The sequence below is a fragment of the Rhipicephalus microplus genome, chromosome 1 (genome assembly GCF_043290135.1).
Source record: "Rhipicephalus microplus isolate Deutch F79 chromosome 1, USDA_Rmic, whole genome shotgun sequence".
NCBI lineage: Eukaryota > Metazoa > Arthropoda > Arachnida > Ixodida > Ixodidae > Rhipicephalus > Rhipicephalus microplus.
The window spans coordinates 301,539,059-301,566,724 of NC_134700.1; the positions used below are offsets into that span (position 1 = coordinate 301,539,059).

The 27,666-nt window shown below is 49.2% G+C and overlaps 1 protein-coding gene across 11 annotated transcripts in view; it reads left to right on the forward strand.

Moving 5' to 3' along the window:
• Positions 1-27,666, forward strand: part of LOC119165999 (high affinity cAMP-specific and IBMX-insensitive 3',5'-cyclic phosphodiesterase 8B) — a 404,448-nt gene that overhangs the window by 281,736 nt on the left and 95,046 nt on the right. For 6 of the 11 annotated variants that reach the window (XM_075865592.1, XM_075865579.1, XM_075865564.1 and 3 more), the window contains one exon: positions 22,922-23,147. The exons of 3 other annotated variants lie outside the window; for them this stretch is intronic. In XM_075865592.1, coding sequence (XP_075721707.1) covers positions 22,922-23,147 — 226 coding nt within the window. Of the gene's footprint in view, positions 1-9,907; positions 13,599-18,971; positions 19,929-22,921; positions 23,148-27,666 lie in introns of those variants that run through there. 2 more of the 11 variants (XR_012884037.1, XM_075865612.1) reach the window with 2 other exon arrangements.

The window sequence follows — 27,666 nt, forward strand, 5'->3', positions numbered from 1 at the left end:
CTCATGTTCTGCCAATAGCGGCCTTCGCTAAGTCTACTGCTTGCAAAAAACGAGTACGGCGCTCGGAAACAGTACCCAACGGTCATGTATACGTTGCCGCCGAAGCTTGCAGACACAAACCTAAAGCCGACACAGCCATCAGTTTCGGAATAACAGCCCACGCAATGCGCGACTAAGAACTTGAAGATTCGAAGCGAGCAGCTCTCACCTAAGACAGTACGGCTAAGTTTTTTTTTTCGCCAGCGCGTTCGTCTGCTCACTTCGCCCGACGTCTTGATGTGCTTCGCAACCGCACGGTTGGTGGAACGATCGTCCGTGGAAGAGAATTGCGCGGAAATGTCCGTCATGTAGATAAACGCTAAAAGAAATTTCGTGTGCACACATCACTGCAAGAATAAAAACGCCTAGGTGATATTGAACACTATGAAGAGGCTTAATATAAATATGGCTTGTGTTTTTTGCAGCTAAATATAAAAAGCGCAGTCTCAAGCATGGCCACATTTTAAAGCGCAAAAGAAAGGGGCGGGGCGAGCCCCCCTCCCCCTTATTTTCTTGAACCGGACCCTTCGCCCTATTTATCAGGCTTTGCATGCATGCTTCCCGCCAGTGTGCCCGTACCTTAAATGTATAGATGGCAGCTGCGGGATCGGCTGGCATCAGCGACCTCGATGCGGTGAGTGCCTAATGTTTTCCCCTCAGTTCACCGGACTGCTCCAGTACAGGTTATAGTAGTTTAGAGAAGGGCTGTGTGAAGCATTTGAATGCGCTTTGATATTTTTAAGCCAAGTTGGAGTGCTCTGAAACTAAAGTTAATGCGGAGGGTGTACACGGTAGCGTTAAAAATTGCTTGCGCGTCTTCCTAGTGGACTTATAGTGGGTACGGCAAGTAGGTTCTTAAAAGGGGAAACAACAAGAGGCTAGTGTGAACGAAGAAGAACTTTAAAGTGAAGGAACCCATCGAAATTTGTGAGAAACTTGGCCTTGCTTTGGGCCTTGCGAAACGAAAGGGAGCGATCCTTGAGATCATGAAGGATGAAGGAGTGACGACTGAAGAAGTCGATGAGGCCTGGGCGGATATCAAAGCATGCCGCGAGGAGGCTGAAAAAAGAACTTCGCGAACGCGAAGATACTGAAAGGCGAGAACTCTCCGAGGAGTCTGGAAGACGCGAACTTCACGAGGGAGCAGAAAGGCGCGAACGTCGCGAGCGTGAGGAGGCCGAGAGACAGGAGCGCCTCGAGTTGACGGGTTCGGCGTTTGGACGCCGGAGCAAGCGGACGCGCGTCGCACACGCTCCGCCGAACATGTGCTTTCGTTGACCGGATTACTCAGATATCGTCGCCGGCCCTGTGTCGGATCATCAAGTTTTAACTGTCCTGGGAACCGCACACCCTTCCCGAGGCTGTAGAGCATCTCCATTTTTCTGTATAGCCTTCAGAAGAACCCATGTGAGCGTTGGGCCGCTGGGCCTAAGCGTCGACCCAGCTTGCCTGTGCGAGTACGGGTGACTTGGCCTAACGGCGGTACCTTTTCCACAACAATATGGACGCTAGCACTACGCCAACTGCTAACGTGACTACTACCGGATGCGTTCAACCTGCATTCAGCCCCAACGACACCCATGTTAACACGGAATCTCTCGACCTCGACGAGCTCACTTCAGCAAGCGAAGATGAAGTTGCCGTGCACCATCCCACATCATCTCCATCGCTGGGACCAGCGAGCGACACCGACGCCAACTGGAAACTGGCGATTTCCCATCGCCAGCGTCAACGCCAGAAAAAATGGCAGCATATCCACGGAGTGAATGATGGAGATTGGGGCGAAGAATTCGTCCGTCCATTCGTTCTTGCTTCCGTCCGTCCATGCGTCCGTCAGTGTCACCACCCATGCGTCCATCAGTCCGTCCGTGCGTGCGTCTGTTCGTGCGTCCGTCCCTGCGTTCGTCCATGCAGCCGCCCCTGCGTTCGTTCATGCGTCCACCCATGCATCTGTCTATGTGTCCGTTCGTCCATCTATTCAACACTCCAAGTACCACCATCTCGCATCTTTTCATCATATATTCCCCATATAGAAGCACCGCCATCCAGCGGACATCCCAAGGACTAAACGAGAGGTGGCACACGTACACTTTCTTACGGCTTGCGCTTCGGGTCCACTTCCCACCTTTAACCACCTCGAGTTCATGGTATATACTAGTTCACTGTATTCATGGCACTGCGGCCGAACGCTCGCTAAACCTTTCGAAAACCAAGGAGGTTACGCCCAGCGAGTATGACGTAGCAAACTTTTTCAGTCAGATAGTGCTCAATGTACATGCCAATGGCTGCTAATGGGAAATGAGAGGCGGAAAATTCGGCTTTTACTTTCTTACGGCTTGCGCTTCGTATCTACTTCCCATTTTTAACCACCTCGAGTTCATTCATGGTATATACAAGTTCATTGTATTCATGGCACTGCGGCTCAACGCTTGCTAAACCTTTCTAAAGCTAAAGAGGTTACACCCTGCGAGTATAACGTAGCAACCCTTTCTTGTCAGATAGTGCTCAATGTACATGCCAATGGCTGCTAATGGTGATCACAGCCTGCGCGTTAACTAAAAGCCGAATGCTCCTGTCTCTCATTCTCCATTAGCAGCCATTGACAGGTACATTGATCACTATTTTTTATTGTTCAACAACGCACAGAAGAAGTCTCTCACCGGCACCACCTTGGAGGTCAAAATGTTATACTTGTTGCAGACTACGAACGGGTGCCGCTATAAGAAGCTTCGCCCTTAAAAATTCGACAAAGCTCGAGCGGAATTGATGCAGCCGGCCAGTCCTGCAAGCACTCCGCCCAGCCACGTCAACGCCGGGGCATCTGCGGCTGCGGGCTCTCCTGCTGCGGGCTCTCCTGCTGCGCAGGCAGACGTGGCCGGCGTCGCACCGGCGCGAACACCACCACCCGTAACGAAGCCGCGCCAGCGACGACGGAAGCCGCCGCCGCTTCCACGCACGAACATAAAGATCATCATGCGCCTGAAAAAAGGGCCTGGCCATTCGGAACTTCACTACGCATCAAATCTCCCGAGCCGTAGCAGTGGCGGGCAATTCTCGACAACATTGTACTGGTGATCATTTCATTACACGTGCCCCGGTTCAAACATCATTATTGCCAGCACGCCACATGTTGAGACGGCCGAAATTCTTCGTCGGATCACCACCCTCATGCTTGAGAGGAAGACCTACGAATTCAATACCTATGTGGCGGCCTCTGAGGGCATCTTGCGGGGAGTTATTCATGGGATAGACCCTGGCAGAACTCCGGAAGAACTCACCGCCAACCTCCGCGTGCGCACGCAGGGAGTGACAGTACACAGTGCACGAATACTTGGTGCTACCAAATCTGCCGTGATCACTTTTGAGGGCCCCCTTCTGCTCAGTTATGTACTGTACTACGGAGGGTAGGTGGCCTGCCACCCGTACAAGCCGACGCGACAAGCCTGCCAAGTCCACTTACAACCTGGGCACTGCTCAGACGTATGCCCCACGCCAAACGCTCCCGTGTGTCGGCAGTGTAGTATCCTCGACCACGTTGACGGTCACCCCTGTGCTCCCAAATGTCACTTGTGTGGAGATGCCCACTTAACGGGCGCCAAAGAGTGCTCTCAGAGACTGAAGGCACCGCGCCCACGGCCACCTCCTCAACCAGCAGCACCAGCCAGGGGCCGCAACCCCAATCGTAACCCACCCACTCCCAAACGCAGGTAGTTCAGCAAGAAAAACGAGACCTCATGCAGCCACTCCCGCTCACGCTCGAGGTCACAGTCCTTCCCGCCCCTCCCTTCTGTGGAACTTGGCCAACAGCAGCAGCCACAGCAGCGACAGCAGCAGCAGCGACAGCATCCGAAGAACCAGATGACCAAGGGACAGCAGCAGCAGCAGCAACCCGCCCGTCAACAGTCCCAGCACACCTCCAGCAAACATATTGAGAAGCCCAATCCCACTCCATCAGCCGGTGCCGACAATAAGGTGAGCTGGTCGGCAAATGTAGATCCTCCCATTGCTCCACTCAATACCCTGTCCACCGCATACGAACACCTTCTCGCGGAAAACATAAAACTCAAACAGGAGCTGGCGGCCGTCAGGGTACGTCAAGTCAAGGACAGTTCTCAAGTTCATGCCCTAATGGCGCGTCTTGGATCGCCACCCGAATCCCCCGAAAAAAAACCCCAACCTCCCCCAAGAGACAGAAAATCCCTAAAACGGCGCTATCAATTCCTGCTGCGTCGGGCACCGCAGTCACACGCGAATAGTTATGCGAAATGCTCCCAACGCTCAGGCAGCAGCTATCGCAACAATTCAGTGCCGTATTCAACAAAGTTCGGAGAACGCCTCGACTCTCTCGAGACACGCTTCGAGGCGCAAATTGCTGAAACAGGCGAAAACATACGCAGGAAGAGGGCCACTCGTAGCTCGCACGCCACGACAGATCAAGGTTACCATAGACTAGGATTGGAATCACATGCATCCGAGATCTTCGCTACCCCCGCATTGACACCCAGCGACCTCAACATCACTCCTACATAGGCGTCGCAAGCCGATATTCCGATACCCATGCCTTTCCACTCAACGAATTAACCATGGGCAGCGCAGCCCCACTCATTGGCGAACATTTAGAAGTCTGGCAATGGAACTGCCGCGGCTTCCGCAGAAAGCGGAGCCTCCTCCAATAGTACATTAACACACACTTTGCTTGGCCAGATGTCATAGCGCTTCAGGAGCCCGGAACGCCACCCATATTTTCAGGTTATGAGTCCTATATATAATAGTCAAACAAAGAGCAAAGCGGCCATCCTGATTGACAAAGCGCTAACCGCAGTTGGCTTAGACAACATCCCAGACACCAACATAGAACATGTGATTGTGGAGCTAGTTCTCAGACAAAAAAAGAAAGGAGAAAAGCGAAGTATCATCATTGTCAACGTATATAGCGCCCCAAAGCAAACAAACCACTGACTTCCATGCCCTCGTCCAAGGTGCCTGCAGATTGGCCCAGGGAAAAGAACTCTTACTGCTCGGCGACTTCAACGCTCTCGACGAACGCCGAGGTTACAACCGTTCGGATGTCAAAGGCAAACAGCTTGTGGCTGCCACTGAAAAAATTCAGCTTGAACTGCTTACGGATCCCGCGTTGCCTACCCGGATCGGCAACAGTGTGTTCAGGGACACTTGCCCCGATCTCACCTTCGCCCGTGGCCGTCCAAACTATAACTGAGACAACGTGCAGGAATCCTTGGGCAGCGACCACTTCATTCTCCGCACAAAAGTTACAGAGAGCGCAGCGCGTCGGTCTATTGGAGAAGCACGCATCAGAAACTGGGACGCCTTTCGTCGTGAGAGCGAACATTCACTCGACAGCCTCACAAGCCTCACCGACTGGTGCACCCAACTTAAAGAAATTCGAGAGCGTTGGACCACCACCATTAACAGAACAGCTGCACTGCCGGAAGTGGACGGCCAACTGCTACATCTGTGGGAAGCGCGAAGGAGCCTCATCCGCAGATGGAGGACACAAAAACATAACCGACGCCTCAAGCTAAGGATCGCCGCACTCACCACTCAGGCAGAGCAGTACGCTACAGAACTGGCGCGACTCAATTGGGCCCAGTTTAGCGACTCTCTTCGAAGCTCATTGGGCACGGCCCGCACGTGGTGGCACATTTTGCGCGCTTTGATGGACCCCACTCGAACAAAAAATGAGACGAATAAGCCAGTCATGCGCCTCATACACGCCTTTGAGGGTACAAACGATGGGCTGCTAGATCAAGTCCGGCGAAAATGCTTCGGCGATTTCTACCCACCCGCATCTCAGGCTGCGTATCGTGGGCGTGCTAATGACACTCTCAACCGACCAATAACGGTGGACGAAGTTTACGCAGTCATTCGCAGCAGCAATCGCAACACAGCTGCTGGGGCAGACGGAATCACGTACTCCCTTATCAGGAACCTCAACGACAGCGCCGTACAAGAAATCACGGCGTTTTTTAATGATCATTGGCAACGTGGCACGCTTCCTCCTGAATGGAAGCACGCGGAGGTCATAATGATACCGAAGCCGGGCAAAAAACTTCAGATCGAAAACCTCCGACCAATATCCCTCACTTCCTGTCTTGGTAAACTCTTCGAGCGCGTCATCACTAATCGCGTGCAAGTTTACCTCGAGGACAATGACCTTTTCCTGCACTCAACGTACGGGTTCCGGGCACATCTTTCAACGCAGGATGTACTGCTACAATTAAAAGAAGTCATTGATAACCCCCCCCCCCAGCAAGGAGAAAACATTATCTTGACTTTAGACATTAAGGGTGCATTTGATAACGTTAGCCACCAGGCCATACTTGAGGACCTCGATGCTCTTCCTTGTGGGCAGCGCGTCTACAGTTATGTTCACGCCTTCTTGTCGTACCGCACTGCCACAGTCGGTCTCCGCTCCATCCGATCACATGTTATCAGGGTTCCGAACAAGGGCACCCCGCAGGGCTCAGTGATTTCCCCGCTACTCTTTAATGTAGCTATGGTTGGCCTGGCACATCAACTCCACCGCATCGATGGCATCCATCACGCAATGTATGCGGACGATATCACCGTCTAGGCCACGCGGGGGTCCCTTGGAGAAAAAGAATATAACCTGCAGCAGGCAGCCACGTGCGTCGAACAATACGCGCAGGCACGAGGCCTGGCCTGTGCAACAGAAAAATCTGAGCTTCTACGAATTTATCGACGCAAGCTCCCACCATCGGCGCAGAACAACCAAGGCTCCCGCCTCCAGGTCGTCCTTTCTGGCAAACAAATCCCAGAGAAATCCACCATTCGAATATTAGGCATGTGGGTACAGTCGAACCGCCATGTGAATCACACACTTTCCCTTCTCCGCACCACTACCCTGCAAGTGGCCCGAATGATATCTCGGGTAGCCACTCGTCGCCATTGCATGCGCGAGGAGGATACCCTGAAACTCATACGTAGCCTCGTGGTCAGTAGGGTGACATACAGTTTGCCCCACCAACGCCTCACCAAAAACGAACAGGGCCAAGTAGACGCAATGCTCCGCAAGGCCTACAAAGCGGCGCTCAAGCTATTACCGGGTACTCCTTCTAGCAAGCTCCTCGCATTGGGCCTACACAACACCTTTGAAGAACTTTGTGAAGCGCAACTCGCCACACAACTGCAATGGCTCACGCAAACACCTACAGGCCGTGACCTGCTCCTACGCCTTGGCTACATCAGCCAGTTTCACGACGCAGCTCGTCGCAAGCCCATTCCGGACCAACTTCGTGCCACTTATAAGGTCGCTCTCATCCCCCGCAATATGGATCCCCGACTACATCAGGGCCGGCGGGAAGCCAGAGTGGAAGCCCTCGAGCGAACATATGCACACAAGAACACTACGTACTATGTTGACGCCACCAACTACGACCATGCAAACAATAAGGCTGTAGCTACAGTCTTGGACCACACACTCACAAAACGTACCAGCGCTTCCGTGCGGTGCCACAGCATTACCGATGCTGAAGAAACTGCCATCGCGCTCACTCTCGCCCTCGGCTACAGACAACGAAGGTCGCTGACAGTTCTCACGGACTCCCAAGCAGCATGCCGCAACTACCTACAGGGGCGCATCAGCCAACCCGCTCTCTACGTCATCTTGAGCGTTACAGACACTGGCGAGCATTCCATTACACATCCACTCAGAATTTGGCATCGGATTATATGGACTCCGGGCCACAAGGGACAGGAGGGGAATCAGGCAGTGGATAGGGTAGCTCGAGTGTATGCGAGCCGAGCACCTTCCAACTCCGCCCCTGAGGAACTCGTTCCGGTCCCTTGCGACTATCCGGCCATCCTAAACCATTACAGAGCACTTAGGAAAGCTTATTTGCTACCACACTGAACACTAAATAAAGAGGAATCGGTCAGCTGGAGGCAAATTCAAACCGGCACGTTACCTAATTTGCACATCCTGAGTAAAATGCACCCCTCGGCCTACTCTCCTCTCTGCCCATGGTGTTCAGCTTAATCCACTCGGTACCACGTCACGTGGGAGTGTCAGGCCATTACAGCCTTACAACCAGTACAAAATCCTACAGCGGAGCGATGGGGGGAGCTGCTAGCCAGCGAACCTGGAAGATCAGTTGAGTCTGATCAACCGGGCCCGCAGGGCGGCTGCTGCAAGCGGAGCCCTGAACTAAGCCCCCCCCCCCCCCCCACCGCAAGCCAAGCATCTCCGACTACTCGGAGCTTCTCCACAGAAAAATTCATGTAAATAAATAAATAAATACGTTTTCACCACCTCGAGTTGAAAAAAAAATAAAATGGGCAATCCTACAGTGTTCGCAGGCGCGTAGCGTAGCTTCTGTGACGATTCAGATCAGCGGTCAGAGAGTTCCGGAACAACTGCCACCGTTCCTAATAGGTGGGGACATGGCGAAATATCTTGTCAAGTTTGAACACGTCTGTGAGCGAAATGCCTTGGAACGGTCTCTTTGGGCCTCTTTGGGCAATGAACCTGTTAGCTCTACTTCCCAGCGAAGTATCCGACGTGATAACGACGTGCTTGTCGAAGGAAGCGTTTGAAAGCTATGACGAGGTTATGGAAGTTCTCTTGAGACGTTATAAGCTGTCACCCGAGGATTTCCGGCAAAGGCTCCGGTAGGCAAAAAAGGGCCCCACGTTGACTTCGCATTTCGTCTCAAAGACGATATAATTGACTGGCTCAAAGGCGAATATCTTTATGACGATCGCGATAACGTAGTAAAATGCATTGCACTGGAGCAATTCTACCGCTGCATCGAGGATGACGTCAAGCTTTGGCCTCAAGACAAGCTTGGCGAAGTACACCTTAACAAGGCAGCATAGTTTGCTGAGGAGTAATATACTCGCCGATAGTTGCATATTAGGACAGTGTGCATTGAACAGGGTAAAGGAAAGAGGGCTTTTTAAAGAAACCTAATGAACGGAAACCCACTCAGCACCGTAATTTCAGAAAGGACCGGTATCTTACGAAGAACACCGTAGGGGAAGGGCAAACGGAAGCACAGAAATCGAGTTAGGGTGTTAAACCGCGCACTGACACCAGACGAGCGTTTGAGTCAAGTAAGCCGTTAATCTGCTACAACTGCAAAAAGGAAGATCACATCGCGGTAAACTGTAAACAAAAGATTGCTTTGGCAACAATTCGAGAATCGGAAAAGAACATGCGGTTGTTAGAGCTGTATTTCCAGGAAATTAGTGTCAATGGGAAAACGTGTCGAGCGCTTCGAGACTCGGCGGCAACCTTGGACGTAGTCCATGCTTCGTTTGTGTGCTCAGATGACTTTACAGGAGAATGCGCGTGGATCAGGCAAGTAGCCGAGGAGCAGAGTGCTAGCTTACCAATCGCTTCGGTTGTCATTGAAGGCACGTTCAGTAAGCTTCACACCGAAGCGGCTCAAAGAGCAGGGTAAATCGTTCTTTCCAGCTTACCATAAATGGCCCTCACGCAATCGCAAACACGGAAGCTTTCGCAGAAACTTGATCTCGTTCAGTGTAGTGAAAGACAACCTGCAAAAAATGCTGATCTACGTGACTTTGGCGGCGAGTCGACGGAGCCTCGGAGAGAAAACTCTGTATGCGTCACTCGCGCCACCCGTCACAGAAGCGACTGGCGCCGTCTCTTCCGGCGGAGGAGACGACATGGTGCCATTAGGTGAGAGCGAGAAGGGTGCTAAGCTCTCGCCTGTAGCGGAAAGTTCGACTGAGCTGTCGAGGGTTAATCGAGATGATGATGATGATGATGGTGATGATGATGATGATGATACAACATGTTATTTATGAAAAAAAAGAAAAAAGGGAGGGAAGAATGTCAAGGTTGGTTTCCCCATTCCAGGACACCAGTGGCCGCTGCAGCTCGCCAGGCTTGATCCAGGAGACCCTTTTGGGTCTTCAGGTCAGGTCGGGCGAGGATGGCTTCCCAAGACTCCCCCAGTAGCGTGAATATTAGAGGCGACTGAGCCTGCATAGGCTTGTTCCGGTAGTCCCATGTGACGTGTTGCAACGTTGGTCGTGACTCGCACCACGAACATTGGTTACATATGCATTGGGGTTTATGTGATGCCATCTTTCCTAATGTGGATATGTGTTAACCTGAATTTGTCTTAGCTGGCGAGCTTCGTGAACTTTAAGCGACTTCTGCAGTGACGCATACTGCTGTCTTGTCTTACGTTGATGCTCGAGTATATCGCGTGCAGTGCCTGGATCGTACTGATTATCGGTGTCGTTGCTCACTCGGTTGCTCAAATCACGAGCGAAACTGTGCGCCAGCGCATTACTCGAGATACCCTCGTGGCCTGGGCACCAAATTATAGCATGGTCCTGTATCAGCCTGTCATCTAGTATTTTCAAGGCGACATTTGGTAGTGCACTACGGAGAAACATTCTGCAGACTTCCTGGGAATCAGACAAGAATAATGCGGAGGCGTTCTCTGCCTCTTTAGAGACTCGCTCGCTAGATTCCGTGCCGACCGGTTGTGTCCTCGCGATCTCCGACGTCAGCGTAGCTCTGGCAGACTGGGCTGTCCCTACGTCCCATCCTGATGCCGATTTCCGATGACAGCGTGGCTCTGACCTGCTTTACTTGCCCTACGCCATCTCCTGACGCCGACAAGAGCTCTCGCAAGTGGTGCCCGTCCTCGGACTCCTGCGACCGTGTTTCCATCTTTCCTATCTCTCCTATCCCCTCGATATGTCCTCGCTCGCTGGCTTAGCGCATCTCTCTTTATCTATATCTTTACTTCTATCCTTTTAATCTATCCTCACTTCCATCCCCTGTGAGCTACTGTTGAGGTGTCGCACCCTGATGCAGACAGTTACGGGGCTTAGTTTTCTCTGCATTTCCCTCTTATAGCCACATCTCTCTGCCTCTTTAGTTCGAATAGCTAGCGCGATCGCCGCCACCTCCACCATCACTGTACATGTTGTTTTAATTGACGCTGCGACAGTTTTAGTGGTATGCGGCATTGGCTGAACTGCTATTATAACGCAGCTCTCGTTTGATTTAGCGGCATCGGTGTATACTACTTCATGGCTTTCGCCAAACTGTCTTTGAAGCTGGCGAGCTCTACCTTGTCTTCTCGCCCCATGGTACAACTTATGTTTCACGGAATGGGGCGGACGGTTATGTGTTGGCGTGTTTGCCTAACCATTGTAGTAATGTTCTCCCGGCAGTATTGTGGTCTGGTAGGGTATCCCAAGCGAGTGAGGGTTTATCTGCCCACCTTTGTAAGGCATAGTCGTTCCTTCTGCGAGAGAAGTGTTGCTGCGGTAAGCTCTTCGAATGTGTTGTACACACCAAGCGCTTCCACTTTTTCATTGGTTGTATTAAATGGTATACCTAAGGCAGCTTCGTGTGCTCCCCGTATTATCAAGTAAATCTCTTTAATTTCCGTTGGTGTGAGCTCCTGATATGGTAGTCCATATGTGACTCTACTAAGGATGAAGGCTTGTACCAAGCGTACAGTTTCTCCTTCGTTTAGCCCTTTGCCCTTTCTTGTTATTCTGTGAATCATTCTAGCGATGTTTTTCAGTGTACATCTCAGCATTTTGTTTGTATAGCTTGCGATTTTGTTGCCTTGCAGCCATAAACCTATTACTCTCATTGTTTGACTGTCCGGCGGTGTTTGATCTTCTATGCTGAGTTGTATGACTGATTTGTTTCTATAATTTCTGCGATGAACGCGGATAAATTCTGACCTATCTGGTGCACATGTCGTGCCATTATCTTCAGCAAACGCCAGGACGGTGTCGATCGCTTCTTGTAAAGTTTGCTCCTTCTTTACTAGTGAGCCTTTGTTGACCCACAGAGTGATATCCTCGGCGTAGAGCGCGAATTGGCGGCCAGGGATTCGCACCAGCTGCTATGATTGATATGTGGGATTTAACGTCCCAAAACCACCATATGATTATGAGAGACGCCGTAGTGGAGGGCTCCGGGAATTTAGACCACCTGGGGCTCTTTAACGTGCACCCAAATCTGAGTGCACGGGCCTACAATATTTCCGCCTATATCGGAAATGCAGCCGCCGACGCCGGGATTTGATCCCGTGACCTGCGAGTCAGCAGCCGAGTACCTTAGCCGTTAGACCACCACGGCGGGGCGCTCAAGCTGATTTGCTAGTCGATTCGACGCTATATTGAAGAGGAGTGGAGAAAGGACTGCGCCTTGCGGTGTGCCTCTATTTGGCATTGGAAATTTTAGGGAGCGTAAGTTCTCCATACCAATGGTTGCTGTGCGGTTGGGTTGATCGAGAAACGCTCATTCGAGAACAGCTTTAGGACCTCTCGATTAAAGCGCTAATGATAAGCATAAAATTGGGAACAAAGTAAACATTTTCCTTTTATGACAAATCAGGGTTCCTGTATCATAGCTACACAGGTGTTCAAGGTCGCAAGTATAAGCCGCTCTTGGTGCCACAAAAGTATCGTCGCCAACTATTGGAACTGGCGCATGAAAACGCGTGGTTAGAGCATCTCGGCATAAAAAAGACAAAGGCTAGAATTTCCTTTGAGTTTTCTTGACCGAAATGCTGGAAGGATATCGAAGACTTTGTAAGCTCATGCGACACTTGTCAGAGAGAGAGCGGGGAAATCCAGGGAAAAGTGGAAAGCACCCTTGAAGATTGAGCCAATTATCACCGAACTTTTTCGGCGCGCCTAGTAATTGATAATGTCAGGCCTTCGCAAGAGTCAAGGCAAAGTTGTCGGTACATCTTGACGGCCCTCTGTGTAGCCACCAATTTACAGAAGCGATACCACCTAAGGAGCTCTCTTCTTCTCATGTCGTGGATGCTCTGCTCTCTATATTCGCACAGGCCGGATTTCTTTCTGAAATCCCATGCGACAACGGTAGTGTCTTCACCAGCTGCCTTATCTCTACCTTTTTGTAAAATGCGGAACAAAAGTAGTGCCCAGCTCGAATCTAATCCAGTGGAGCATATGTATTTCGTTCTGGAACGGATACTGGTAGATTTTTCTACGAGCACAAATGTTAGTGGGAAGCGTGTGCTCCTCCCGCTATGTTCGCTTTAAGATCAGCTCCACATGAGAGCATTGGCTTTCGCCCTGCAGAGCTTGTGTATGGCCGAAGTTTGAGAACGCCATTGCGAATGTTACGCGAGTCTTGGGAGGGATTCGATGAGGACTCTAATGTAGTTGCGTATGTTCTAGACCTCCTTCAGAGGCTTGAAAAAACGAAAGGTCTTGTGGAAAGCCACATAAAGGCTGCACAAGTGTTGTAGAAGAAGTACTACGACAAATCGGCGAAGAAGCGCACCTTTGAAGTAGGAAGTCAGGTAATGCTGTTGCGGCCATCCAAAAGAACGAGCTTGAGGTTCACTGAGAAGGCCCGTCAAAATAATGTCGAAACTTTCTGATACTAATTATGAAGTGAAATTCGGAGGGCGGCCGAACAAAATTTACCACAGTAACTTGATGAAACCATACGTTCAACGGCACACGGTTGTAAATCTGCTTTTGAATGCTTCAGGGGAAGAAGGAGCAGAAATTTTAACCTCTAGTTATGTAATCGAGAGGAGACCAGAGGTAATCTTACAGCAGTTGAACTTGGAGCCCAGGTTAAGGGAAGTCCAGAAGGAGTACTTGAGGAGAATTGTTTACGAGTTTAAAGACGTGTTTTTGGACCATCCTGAAAACATGACGGTGATTAAACACAATATCGAGCTAACCTGTGAGGAACTAATTCGTAGCAAGTCGTATCGATGTTCCCCTGTGCAAAAGCAGATCATGAAAGAGGAGATCAATAAATCTGGAGTTGGGAGTCATAGTACCAGGCGAGAGTGACTATGCATTCCCTCAAATATTGGTTCAAGTGCCGGAAAAGGTTCCTAAGCCATGCATTGATTAGCTTCATCTTAACGCCATAACTCGAGAACAAACTTACCTGATACCAAATCAAGAGGAGAGGGTAGAATCTGTATCATATGGTGGTTTTGGGACGTTAAACCCCACATATCAATCAAGGGTAAAAACTCTGTCACAGGCTAATTATGTTTCCCCTTTGACCTCGTGTGAGGGTGTTTGCAAGCTCCCCTTACAGAGCGTGCTAGCTGCTATGCCGCAACCGTTTCTCCATTCGGAACTTATCGTCCACTCAAGCTGAGCTTTGGATTGAAAAATGTGCCCTTTTTTTCGGCTTTATAAACTGCGCTCTTAATGGCCTTTCCGAGTTCGCTCTGCCTAATCTTGATGATGTCGCCATCTTCTAGAATAGCTGGGAAGAACATGTAGAGCCTTTACGAGTCGTGTTGAACATGTTGAAAGAAAGTGGTCCTACAACAAAACCTGCTAAATGTCACCTAGGGTGCGCCTAGGTGTCTTACCTGAAACACGTTGTGGGGCGTGGCTGGCGTAGACCTTCAGAAATTAAGGTAGCTGCTATCGTGAACTATAGCCATGACCAACCACAAAATCTGAGATAAGGGCATTCTTGTGCCTAGCTGGATGCTATAAGCCTTACGTGCAAACCTACTCTAGCATTGCCAGCCCTCTAGCTGACGCACTTTGAAAGTCCGAGCCGGTTAAATTGATGTAGAAGCCCTAAGCGGAAATCCCATTCTCATGACACCCGATTTCTGTAAGGTATTTGTCATTCATTGCGACGCGAGGGATCGCGGAATGGGAGCTATATTGTAGCAGAAAGACAGCGCTGGTAACAAAAGGCCAATTGTATTCAAGTCAAAAACTTAGCTGCAGGGAACAGGCATACAGTACCTCTGAGAAGAAATGCACTTGCCTCGTGTGGGCCGTTCAAAAGCTAGCCTTTTATGTCTCCAGTTCGAGGTCTGTAGTCGAAACGGACCACTGTCCTCCAACTTGGTTCAATAACATGTCGCCTAAAAGTGGCCGGTTACTGAGGTGGAGCATGATACTCCAACAGCACAACTTAGCACTTCGCTGTAAGAAAGAAAAGCAAAACGCTAATGCCAACAGCGCTTCGAGATAGGTAATAGTGCACTTGAAGTTGTAAAAGACTATGTCTACTTAGGGCAGGTAATAACCGCAGAGCCTAACCACGAGATTGAAGTAACTAGAAGAATAAGAATGGGGTGGAGCACATTCGGCAAGCACTCTCAAATTATGACAGGTAGATTGCTATTATCCCTTAAGAGGAAGGTATATAACAGCTGTATCTTGCCGGTACTTAGCTACGGAGCAGAAACCTGGAGACTCACAAAGAGGGTTCAGCTTAAATTGAGGACGACGCAGCGAGCAATGGAAAGAAAAATGGTAGGTGTAACCTTGAGAGACAAGAAGAGAGCGGAGTGGTTTAGGGGACAAACGGGAGTTAAGAATATCATAGTTGAAATAAAAAAGAGGAAATGGACATGGGCCGGGCATGTAGCGCGTAGATAGGATAACCGCTGGTCATTAAGAGTAATTAACTGTATTCCCAGAAAATGAAAGCGGGTTGGGGGAGACAGAAGGTTAGGTGGGCAGATGAAATTAAGAAGTTTGCGGGTATAAATTGGCAGCAGCAAGCACAGAACCGGGATAACTGGCGGAACATGGGAGAGGCCTTTGTCCTGCAGTGAACGTAGCTAGGCTGATAATGATGATGATGATGATGATGATGATGATGATGATGATGATGAATGCCAACGCACTTAGCCATGCGTTTTAGTTAGAACCTTCTCCACCTTTCAATTTTTCGCTGGCGAGTAGGGGCAAAAGTTGGTCCTCATAACGGCCTTAGCTGAGCGCTCTCGCCTAGAGTGATATCAAGGAGCCAACTTTATGCTGTATTCTACTGCGTTAGGTTGTTGTACGAGTTGAGTTCTCATTTAAGAGTTTTGTGTCCCACATGTGCTTCTTGATGTAGAAAGGACGAAATTCCGATGGACACGTAGCTAGGTATGTGTTGTACTATATTATGTCTGCTGTTCGGTCAGATAACCGTGGGAACTTGCATGTGTCGTCTGTTGTCGGACCGTTCTTGACAAGTTGCAGAACTATCGACAGGTGCTGAAACCAAAAATCGCCAGAAGAGACGAGCAAAGCTATTCGACAAATTTTGGCGAGAAGCCAGTGGAGCTGGGATTCATCCTTAAAGGACCACTCACCAGGCCCCATACCAAATTTTAGTTAGATAGTAGAAGTTATTGGGTGTCCGATGAGGTAAGTTTTGCCACAAATGTTTTTCGAATCGCTTCATTACGAGCGGAGAAAACAGGTTTTTTGAAGCAGCGCGAAACGAGAGTGAGAGCAGGCGAGCTCTAAACTCTACGCTCCTCCGCGTAGCCGTTGGTAGCCCTCGCAAGCCGAATCTCTTCTCCACCCTCTCCAGCATCCGACCAAAAGGTGACGTGCGCATGAAGTGCCCGAAAAAGCCCAGCCCCCGTGCACGCGAGTGGCGTTGCTTTGTTGACCAGCGTTATTTTGTGGTCTTCTGCCTGTTTCTGCGAGATTGTTTAGAAACGCTGGCTTAGACGTGGTAGAGTAGATGAGCACGAGTGCGCGAACGCGTAGGAGCGTTCCACGGTGATATGCGCTGACTGCGGGGACCCAAACGCATGCGAAGCGCTGGCACATTAGACCCGCATTTTGTAGCGTTTCACGAGAAAATAGTTAAGAAAAGCGCGCACAATTTTTATTGTGTCTCACTATTTATTTCAAGTTTCATTCATGTCTTAAAGCAACAAATACATAAACTACGCATGTTGTGTTAAATAATTTTGCATCGCATGTGGTGTACTGTTGACAACGCGAGAGCAGAGTCGTATACGTAGAGGACCAACGTCACCGCATTGCTGTGTACGTAGGGCCATTCCTACGCCCACGTCATGCCCTCATTCTCAACGTGTGCGCCGGTAGAAGGGAGGGGGAGCAGCTTTCATCTTGAAATTTCACCCATTTCCGTGGCGCGTAGCGTTGCAAATTTTGGCAGACGTGATCATGAACGCCTCGTCTACACATTGCGCGCGTCAGCTCAAAATGGTCAAACCTGGTGAGTGGCCCTTTAAGATTCTCAGGCAGCCGTGGCGGCTGTTTCCTTCGCGCACGTCTGCCGTTCTTCGCCGTTCGAGAAATGGGTCCGAGACCCATTTTTGCGCTGATTTCCACTTGCCGGAGAGCGACGTAGAAAATCAGCTACGGAGGAGCGACATGGCTAAGCTGCGCCGTCTGTTTTCTGTTTTCGCCTCTCCGCATCGTCTGCGTCTGCCGTGGGATACTTCGAGCTGCTCGCTTCTAGCTCTACGGTTTTCACGCTATGTCACACGTGTTGTTCCCAGACTACGTTCCACCAGCAAATAGAGCATTTTAGCCCGTCCGCTATTCAAAAAAGCGCACAGCAGTTGAAAATGACGCCTCCCAAAACAGGTGATCGGACAAGTGACGCCCGCCATCCAGTAGAGCAACAACTAACCGACGTGTATTGTATGCCTTCCCAGATTCGGGAAGACTTGCTTAAGCCTACAACATCAATTATAAGAGTATGGCTCTCAAAAACAGTGTCGAATTGATTCGAGTATTGCGTTGTCGAAGCTTAAAGACCTCAGTCTCAAGCAAGTGGAATCAAAAGTTCGGAGCTTACGAGCTACAGAGCGCACGGTGGCCGCTCGATAGACTCGAGGTGGTCGACAACTGCATTTGAAAGGGCAGCCATGTTTGTCGGAGGCTGAAATTCCTCGCCGGTGAAGCTTTCTGGGCACTTTGAACTGCTCTCCCACGGGCGGCGGCGGCCGATGGCGTACGGCACTGTGCCGTTACGGCAGGCTTGCCGCTATCGTGAACCAGCGCTTTCGCAACGCACGGCAAGTTTCCTCCATGCACACGTCCCATTCCAGTGCGATAATTCAATCGACGCCATCCAGTCTAGCGCGTCTTACGAAACGCATGGCAATGCCACTCCCCCGTAGGTGCAATCCAGCGCGGCGGTTCCTGATTGGAGGATGCTGACGCCACCAGTGGCGGTTCTGATTGCACGTTGCTGACGTAAGAGTGCACCCGGGGCCTATAAAGAACCAAGCGGCGCGATGCCAAGAAGCAGACCTAAGCACCAGAAAGCAGACGATAGCGTCAGAGCGTCCGAAAACATCCTGGTTCTTCTAGCTCCTCAGTTGTCAGCCCCAATATTCAATATGTAATGCCTCTATTTTATGCTGTACACAAATGTTGCCTTAACTCACCGCCGTCTGGTCCGCTCGTTTATCAGCTCCGCGCAGAAGCAGCTGGGAGCTGAGAAACACGTTCTACCGAAAAGTGACGGCAGCGGCCGTCGTCGTAACAGGGTATGGTATTTTAACAGTCATGTAGTAAGCTAGCAAGCTCAGCTGCTTTCGAATATACAAATGGTTGTGTTGTGCTCCTGTCACATGGTCACCACCAAGCCCCATCAACGTAAACTTCCCCTAGGTAGTTCGACGGCGATGGAGTTGTGGCAGTGTCACACAGGAATAACAAGGTTGTAATTGTTGCCGCGAGGAGGCTCGACGGGCACCGCTTGATTTTTGCAGAAGTATCCTAATTTTATCCCTAGTAGCGTTTCTCGCGTATCTTCGTTTTGCTGTTTTTACAAAAACACTATAATAAGTAGGGCTGAAGCGAACTAAACATTAAAAACTTTTTTTCAAATGAAAACGCATTCGCTGAATATGGCGATGCTGGCAGCGACGCTGGCCAACTTGTGACTAGCGCTATGTTTGTTTACAATTGCGCCGTGCTCTATGACTAGTTGTTTTTGTAGCCCGCAGGTTAATTAGACCGGGTCCCATTACCCATTGCTGCAGCCGTCGAAGCAGGCGATGATTATGCAGCGCTGTTAGTGATTCCTCTCACGGGCAAACGTAAACACGGCGATGACAACAACCGGATGCACGATGATGATCATGATGAACAAACTTTATTTAATTAGCAGAAAGGTCCTCTTCCCCTTTCAGGTGCGAGAGGAGAAGGGAGGACCAAACCTAGACGACGGCCATGATCCCATGGGCCCTGGCGGCGTCTTCGACCTGCCGTATTAAGCGAACGAAATATTTTAAAATAATAGCACCCGGCCCGACTCGCGAGTCGCGAGGCATGGTGTGGAGAGTACCTGCACCCTGGCGGGCGTGTGTAGATATGTATAAAACACGTTATGAATTATTATACAGCATTAAAAGAACGTTTATTATTGCAAAATGTGCTATTGTTCTCAATGCGGCAATTTAGTGCACGAAATCTTTTTTTGACCTGCAGATACTGGGGACGAGAGTACCTTGTTCTACTGCAAAAGGAGATCATCGAACGTCCTTCGCGAAATGCTCCGTTTACCTTTGTTTGCGTAAGGGTCGTCGTGCGACACGGACCGCTTCTCCCTTGTCGTAAGGACGAGGAAGTTAAATGGCGTTCGCGGGTGCCCGTGGGACAGGTGTATTGGAAAGCCAGTGCCCTATCTCTAGGTGTACAGCGGTTGACTTTTTGGCGTAGCTTCAGTTTACAAACGCACTTCCTTTTCATATGAGTCCGACCATCACGTTTCTCCCCGTAAATAGTTGATATTGCGTACGACGAAAAATTCTTCAAAGCGGCAAGACTGCGGATGTATCAATAAACTGCCATAATCCAATCTTGACGCCACTGCTCCTCGCACTGCTTGCATTAGAAAGAGCTCTGCCACTTTTCAAACTTTGTAGCAGCGCACAATGTAGCACGAGTGCGTGCCTGCTTTCCTGGAGGACGAAAGAACGGCGCAGATAGCGTGCGAAAAGCAAGATAAAAGCCCCAACGAACACGTTTTCTGCGCGTGCGATGGGAGAAGCAAGCAACCGCGGCCCGTCTGAGTGACCGGAGGTTAGCCTTCTCTCTGCTAGGCCGGCGAACGGCGCTACGCTAACTTGAGCCTGTCTTGGTCACGAAAACAAAGCAGAGTCACTGCCTCGCGGCATCTGGCTGAAACAGTGACGTGTGGACATGGCCTCCGAGATTGTGGGTGCGCGGCAACCAGCCGTGCGCCCACAATCTCGGAGGCCATGGTGTGCATTGCTCCTTGCGTCGTCTGCTAGCCACGTCGTGTTTCTATGTGCGCATACGTCATGCACGTTCTCAAAGTGTGGTTTGTCTGGTCGTGTCAGCATGAGCGCAACTGTTCTTATGTATGCCTGAAACGACGTGCGAAAGCATTTGGGTTGTCTCGGCTGCTAATGCATTGAAATAAGATCAGCGAGTGGAACTTTCCGGAGCGCTGTGTATTGTCGCCGTACCCTCCATTCATCAGAATAATATCAGAGTGGGTGCAGCTTTCTGTATTAAGCACATCGTAAAATGCTCTTGGAATCCTCCCAAACGTCAGGACTTTTAAATGCTGTGTGAATTCAGCGTTTTATAGCGACTCGATTGTAGCAAAAAAAAAAAAAACAGGCTTTAGGCCACGCACTTGCGCGCTGTTGGTAGGTGTGTACAGCTACGGCACTGTAGTTCATAGATAGTGCGAGGAGCCTTATAGTTGTGTTTATCTGGGTGCGGTACCACTACATAGAAATATTACTATCACATAAACTGTGAGATTTCGGTACTTACACTGTACTTAATACAAAATTACCGTGCGCAACCGTGTGCTTAGACACCGCCTCCTCTAAGTCTAAGCCAGCGCCTATAGAGGAGGCGCTGGCTTAGATTTAGGAACGCTTTAAAGAGCCTAGACGTTGAACAATCGATGGCATACCTTGTAAATAATGTCGTTTAACTTCACTGAAAATTTCATATTTTTTACATTGTTTTCATCGTTTGTGTGGCATTGTCAGTGACCGACGGAAGGCAGGGGAAATTTTTTGTTTGAAAAAACAAACGAGCTTGTTCCACTAACCAGGCCTTTGTTGTAGCACCGTCATGCATGTAATCCATCGATGAAATCCCCATGCTGAACTCGTAAAAGATTCTTACTGGTGCAAGAACATGTGCGTACACGTGGTAAATGCAGTGTAGCGCAAGGCGCCGTCAGGTACTGACTATACTTATGGATTGCCCCACATTTCAAGGGGGACAGAATGAGCTAAAAAAAATATCATATGCGTATAATGCGCGAACGGGGGTACTGAATGAATCGCACAGATATGCGGGCTTTTTACGAACTTCCTTTCTATTTTTTGTAGTATGCAGATGACGAAGATGTAAACAAGTAGTTCAGCCATGCTGCAGCAGTGCGTAGCAAGCGGAACACAAGCTAACCGCTTACAAACAGCATAGAAAATACGTGATTTAGTGCCAAAGCGTGAAGAGAGTCACCCAGGGCGAGCACCCCTATGAAAGGCAGAATGCGCTTTACTCGCGGGTAATGTTAACGTTGCGTAGTCGTCGTGTACCGATTCAGTAGAGAAAAGCGTAGGTATTAACAGTCAATTGTAGTCAACGCATTTTATCTACCGACGATCGGCTCAGACCACACGCAACGAAGCGCCGCCACGTGTATTGTATTTGTATACGCGCCGCCGACCGCCTATCATCACTTGCGCGGAGATGGTGCTGCCACCTATAGTCCGATCTCACCGCGAATACGGGGTGGCCGGTGAACGGTTGTGCTGGTATTTTTTAGATGCGGAGCATCTTATACTCGCGCCTTGTAGTGCGCCGTCCGCGCCGTCCGCACTGCTTCTCGAACATTCGACAGCTGACGCGCGCGCATGCGCCGTCGCCCACTCTTCCACCATCTGTGCATCCCTTCCTCCTCTACACACCGCGCGCGCTTCACTCCTCCACCATCTGTGCACCCTTCCTCTTCTACACACCGCGTTCGACATCTACAATTCTCCTGATTCTCCAGTGGACGCGCATGTGGCGTCGCGCTTCGAGAACATTCAACAGCTGACAGTGCATGCGCCGTCGTGCTGTATATATACTCAAGGTCGGCGCTCGTTCACTCAGTTGCCGCTCGTCGGTTGGTTTGTACGGCGCGTCGACGTCCAAGGTCGCGGTGAAATGAATTCCAACGAATCCACAAACACAATGATCGACGTCCCTTCGACCAGCGCCGCCCTTTCGCATACGTGTGTACGTGTTCACTCATTTAACACCCCCTCCTACAACCACGTTAACCAATTTAGCCATCGACCCAAGTAAGTCGCAATTTAACACCCCATTTCACAACCACGTTAACCAATTTAGCCATCGACCCAAGTAAGTCGCACTTTAACACCCCGTTAACCAATTATATGGTCCGCATCCTCCTCAGTGTTCCCCCGAGGGAAGCTGCGGGCAATTTTTTTTAATCAAGAAACTCGCAAGCAGACTCTGCCTGCGTCGGCGTTGCAAGGCGATAGAGGGGAGGGGGAGGTGAGGGGACATGCATGTTCAATGGTGGTGTAAACGTCGCGGGGAAGGATGCCTAAGTACCTAGATGCCTACAGGAGGGAGAAGGGGAGCGAGAGTAGGCTAGCAAGCGTTGCCTGCGTCGGCGTTGCGAGGTGAGAGGTGGAGGGTACGCGCTTGCGCTTTGAGTGGGGGGAGGAGCTGTGGACGCTGCAGGACAAGAAACACAAGCCCCGGCATTAAATACTTCGCATCTAAAAATAGTCTGACTCACTACAGGCAGCGGTCAGTAAAATGCATTTGGATGCGCCGGGTCATTGCGTGTGTCGGCCTATGTTTGAAACTCTAGACACAAGCCCCTTACCCCCCCCCCCCCCATGCTAGCGAAAAGGTTGGTACGCCACTGGCTCGGAGGCAGTTTGCAGCTGCTGTGCGCATGATCGCGAAGGGTGGTGGCCAGCTTCGGGCTGGATCATAACTAGATGAAGCCTACGCGCCGCGACGTCGCTACAAGCGTCTCAGTATGTCGACGGCACCTACCGCTGTTCACTGCTGCATCATGCAGTGCTGAAAGAGCACGACTTCATCAGTTCGATTTCCTTTGCAGTTCGGTGCTCGAGTTTCACCACGCAGCTTTCGGCTTCAAACTGACGCTGTCGGACGAGAAGGTCAACATATTCCAGAACATGGAGCGTGACGTCTACCGTACGGTGCGAGCTTCCATCATCGACATGGTGCTAGCCACTGAGATGACTAAGCACTTCGAGCACCTGTCCAAGTTTCTCAATGCCTTTCAGAAACCTGCCCAAGACGACGACGCGTTTGGGCCAGAGGTGACTTGCACTAAAGACATAAGTACTATTAAACCTTGCATTGTAGTAAATATTCACATTAATATATTACTGCTATATCCCGCTTCTCTTGACACATAACAGCCAACTCCCCTAGCGGTCCCGACTTGAAGCTAGCACGTTTTCAATTGAACCAGTGAGTTTTATCGAATAATTATTTGTAGAGTGTGAATGCTGAGAAACGCAGACAACAGAGCGCGTCTGGGAACCTGAACGGACGAGAACGCTGCGGCGATCATGTTGGGGTAAACTGAAATTTTGTTCCCAGAGCAGTTAAAGATCGTACGATGGGAGTCTACAGAAACGGCGAAAAAAAAGTGGCCTGTTTTTCGAGACAAAAGCGTTCACTGCAGTAAAACTAAGCAGGTTCCATTGAAGGTCAGTGAACCGCATGTAGTCTGACACTGACTTATCCTAACACTGAGATTCTATCTATCTATCTATCTATCTATCTATCTATCTATCTATCTATCTATCTATCTATCTATCTATCTATCTATCTGTCTATCTGTCTATCTGTCTATCTGTCTGTCTGTCTGTCTGTCTGTCTGTCTGTCTGTCTGTCTGTCTGTCTGTCTGTCTGTCTGTCTGTCTGTCTGTCTAGCCGCCCACGTGTGTATATATCGTAGTATATCCCATACTAATTTTTACCGTGATAGCGTTGAAGAGCTGGTGTCGCAGAAAACCCGCCATCGGCGTCGGCCCCGTCGGTTGTGAGCGAAAAATCGTCTGTGCGTCTGTGACCGAAAAATCAAGTTACCGAGATAGCTGCGAGAGGCCGCTACTTGTCCACGCGTGCGCGCGCGATCACACTGATAAATCCGCGCATTCGAAGAAAACAAAGTGTTCAAGGTCATGAAGAACGGTAGTTTCTTTGCCCTGCCACCCCTCACTGCTTAGCTTCCAGCGCTTTTGTCGGGAATAGAGAAGAGATAATGCAATTGCAGCATGCACAAACATTTGTAGCTCCACTCGCACTGGACGGATTCTTAAAATTTTGGCGGCGTTGAATTCGTGAGGCAGAAAATAATCTAGTGAATTCATTCCATGGTTACTTGAAAAAAATGTTTCAGGGCCCTTTAACGCATTTTGTTCGACAGGTGTCACGACGAAAACTTGCCCACTGGGTGATAATAGCGCGCGCTGGCCCTATCTACTGTGTGCGTACGTGTGTATGTAACAAAACATATAAATAAGTATGCACTTACCGGTTGAAGTGTGCACTAGGGACCGGATTTCGCTGTCGCATTCAATCCTTAAAGGCGAAGCTTAAGGGTTCCCCAATTTTCATCTACTAGGTATGAAGGTGATATACGTAGTATATATCACCGCATATTATATACCGCAATATATACTACGTATACCACCTTCTTCTCTTGGGTTAAACCATAATTAGTATTTAGGTGTAAGAAAGCTTGTCGAATAAGTTGCGGGATCGAATCCCAGCTGTGGTGGCTGCATTTTCGATGGAGGTGAAAAGGCTGTAGGCCCGTGTGCTCAGATTTGCGTGCACGTTAAAAAAACCCAGGTGGTGAAAATTTCCGGAGAGCCCTCCCCTATGGCGTCTCTCATAATCACATCGTGGGTTTGGGGCGTTAAACTCCACATATCAATGAAAGCTTGTCGAATAAGTTTGGCAGGTCATGACATGATTAACTTGCAAATCTCGTTGCGTACGTACGTCCACAAACCTTTTCCTCCACACATTTGTAACACATGACCACATACTCCGTGTGGCGGTATGCTGGTACACGACATCGGTGATTGACAGTTTGTTGACCCTGGAGCGGCGGGAACAACCATTTGTAATTTAAATACGATAGCGCCAAGAAAAACTGAAATCAGCAACCCCGATGAGTGCACAAGGTAAATATTAGGGTCCCATCAGGAATTGAAACCAAGCATTCTGCGTGGCAATCAAGTACAGTACGACAGCGCCACGTTAGGTCTCAAAATTGCTTCTGAAAAACCCCCTATTGCTAGCGAAACGGCATTTGTGGTTGCGTTACTGGTCATTCAAATTTATAAACATCACGTATGTGCTCCTACTACACAGGATTCACGTCGGCTTAGCGTCAGTTATATACTTCATTGACATCCGCTGAAGTTGGTCTACGCACCATTAACCAGAGTTACAATCGTCGCAACCACAAGCGCTACATATCCGCTTATCTCTTTTGTATTGGTAATGAGTTAACCATGTTGCTGTTGGCACCATTACACAACGGTAAACATCTGGTTATGTAAAGCATACGCGACTGTTCAACATATGTCTGAGCGACGAGATTTGTACATGTATTTAGCATGATTTCATAAACTTTGGCTGAATTAAAAAGTACAACAAGGTCACACTCCTTGCGCATGCTTCGCATTACATCAATCCCCATGTTTCGTGGGCTGCCAATTAAAATGACGAAAAGTCCCTCCTGTCTATGGAATCAGGACTTATGTCAAGCTGCAGGGCTTCTTCGGAGAGGCAAAAAATAGCATTCCAGTAAATATTTACTTTCGTGTTTTATCTCAACCGTGCTGTTGCGATGTAAACTCTATGGACACTATCAATAGATTCTCGCCATCAACGCCGCCATCACCGTCATGTTCCTTAAAAAGTCCCCATCGACGTCATTCCCCTGTGTACCGTATGATCTACGCACTGGTAAGAGCGCGTGAGCTGCAGGGACGAACGCGGATGATCAAACGTATCGGCAGATCTCCGTCGATCAGAGGGCGCATGCGATGAGATCGACCCGCGGGTGAAGCATGCCATTCAGTGCTGCTGAAGCAAAGCGTAATTGGCTTTGAGGACGCACGAAAATACGCGGACGTGAAGGTAGGGGTGGGGGAGGAGCGTTCGAGTAGCGGCTGTGAACGTTGACTATAAGGACGCGGTGACGAATGCTATATTGACAGATATCAGCGGACGTCTTGCATACCGTTCTACGTTCTTCGCTGTGAAAGAGAAGCGACTGTGCGGATTCCCCTTTCCTACCGCGAGCAGCTGTGTTTTGTTGCAGCAGCATTTTGTGGAGTTACGCAACACTGGGTGTAAAAATTTAGCTTTACTTAATTTATCACTACCGCACTCATTACAGAACCCTTGCGGTGAAACTGGAATATTTTGTCATAAGTTGTCATATCAAAAGCACTGCGTGAACAGAATACGACCAGCATGCCTTCTTTCCTGAACCCCATGATGCTCTGTGCACTGCGTCGGATAGGTTTGTGTGTTAAGACGTATGTAGATCAAAGCTTTCAGAAAGTTCCTGAGACTGGTGGTGTCAGAGGAAACAACAAACCGTCATTGTTAGAACATATTTTATGATCGCGATTAAGTCTTTTTTGTTGCTCGAAAGAGCAAGAAACCAGCGCTCATGCATTTTTATCACGTTTGAAAATTTCGTGAGCTTGTATGATTCTTTCTACATTTTTCGCATATTTCATTTGCTCCATTCGTTTTTTTTTTCTTGGCAAAAACGCATATACATATATCTATGCTCTAAAGTATAGCCAGCTGCCCCACGCTTTCCGCATTGAGATGGCCGATACCACAGTCTGTGACCACTGTGACAACGAAGAAATCATTCCACATATTTTTTCAGACTGCTGACAGTGTAGTGGACAGTGACTAGGTCTTTGCAACGAGCTCAACAAATGAGATAACCAACGTCTGGTAAAAAAATAAAATATTACAACTGGGTGAAGGTTAAACTCGTAGGAGTGGCTTCAACTCCGAGCTATCCAGCATTGAGGCACCCCCAAATGGACTAAGGGCTTTTCATGAACGAAAAAAGCTCTCAAGAGGGCTGCCAAAATATCGCTGTTTGGGGTGCATCTTTTCCTAATATATGTTCTTTAAGTTGCTTATTTTTTAAAATTCCAATGTTGTTTTCGGAGGTTCTTATTACTTTTTCGGAGAAAATATGCACGTTATCGCAGTTTATATATTACTGATTACCCATTCTGTGAAAAAACCGGCGTCTGATTGCTCAGATTTTCTGCATTGCTCCAGAACCATATTCAGTGGTATGTAAAGACGAGAACACCAGAACACATGGAGTAAAATTTAACTGTCAGGGAGGTGCGCACAAACAGAAGCACAGTTAAGTTGAAATATTTCAATAAAGGACTTTCTCCGTATAACAATCCTAAAGCTTGTAGTAATATACGCAAGTGTATAATTGTAATCAATGCAAGAATAGTTCACGAGGTCATTGTCACTGATGAATGTGCATTCCTTTCGTGTGGTGATTCCCAGCCTCTGAAGAAGGGGGAGTATCAACATACCAAGTGATACTTTGCTGTGCTGCTGAACCGCTTGTTAGTATATCATGGTGGTCCTATGCCTCGGAAGCTCATCGTCACATATGGTTGCAAAAACTGTATCTGCCTGTTATCTGCAAACCTCCGGTGAATCGTCGATTTTGATGAGAATGGGGCAGTTTTTTCATAAATTGGTTTGTCGACACAATGTCTTTCGCATTATCTTTCTTCAGTTGTTTAT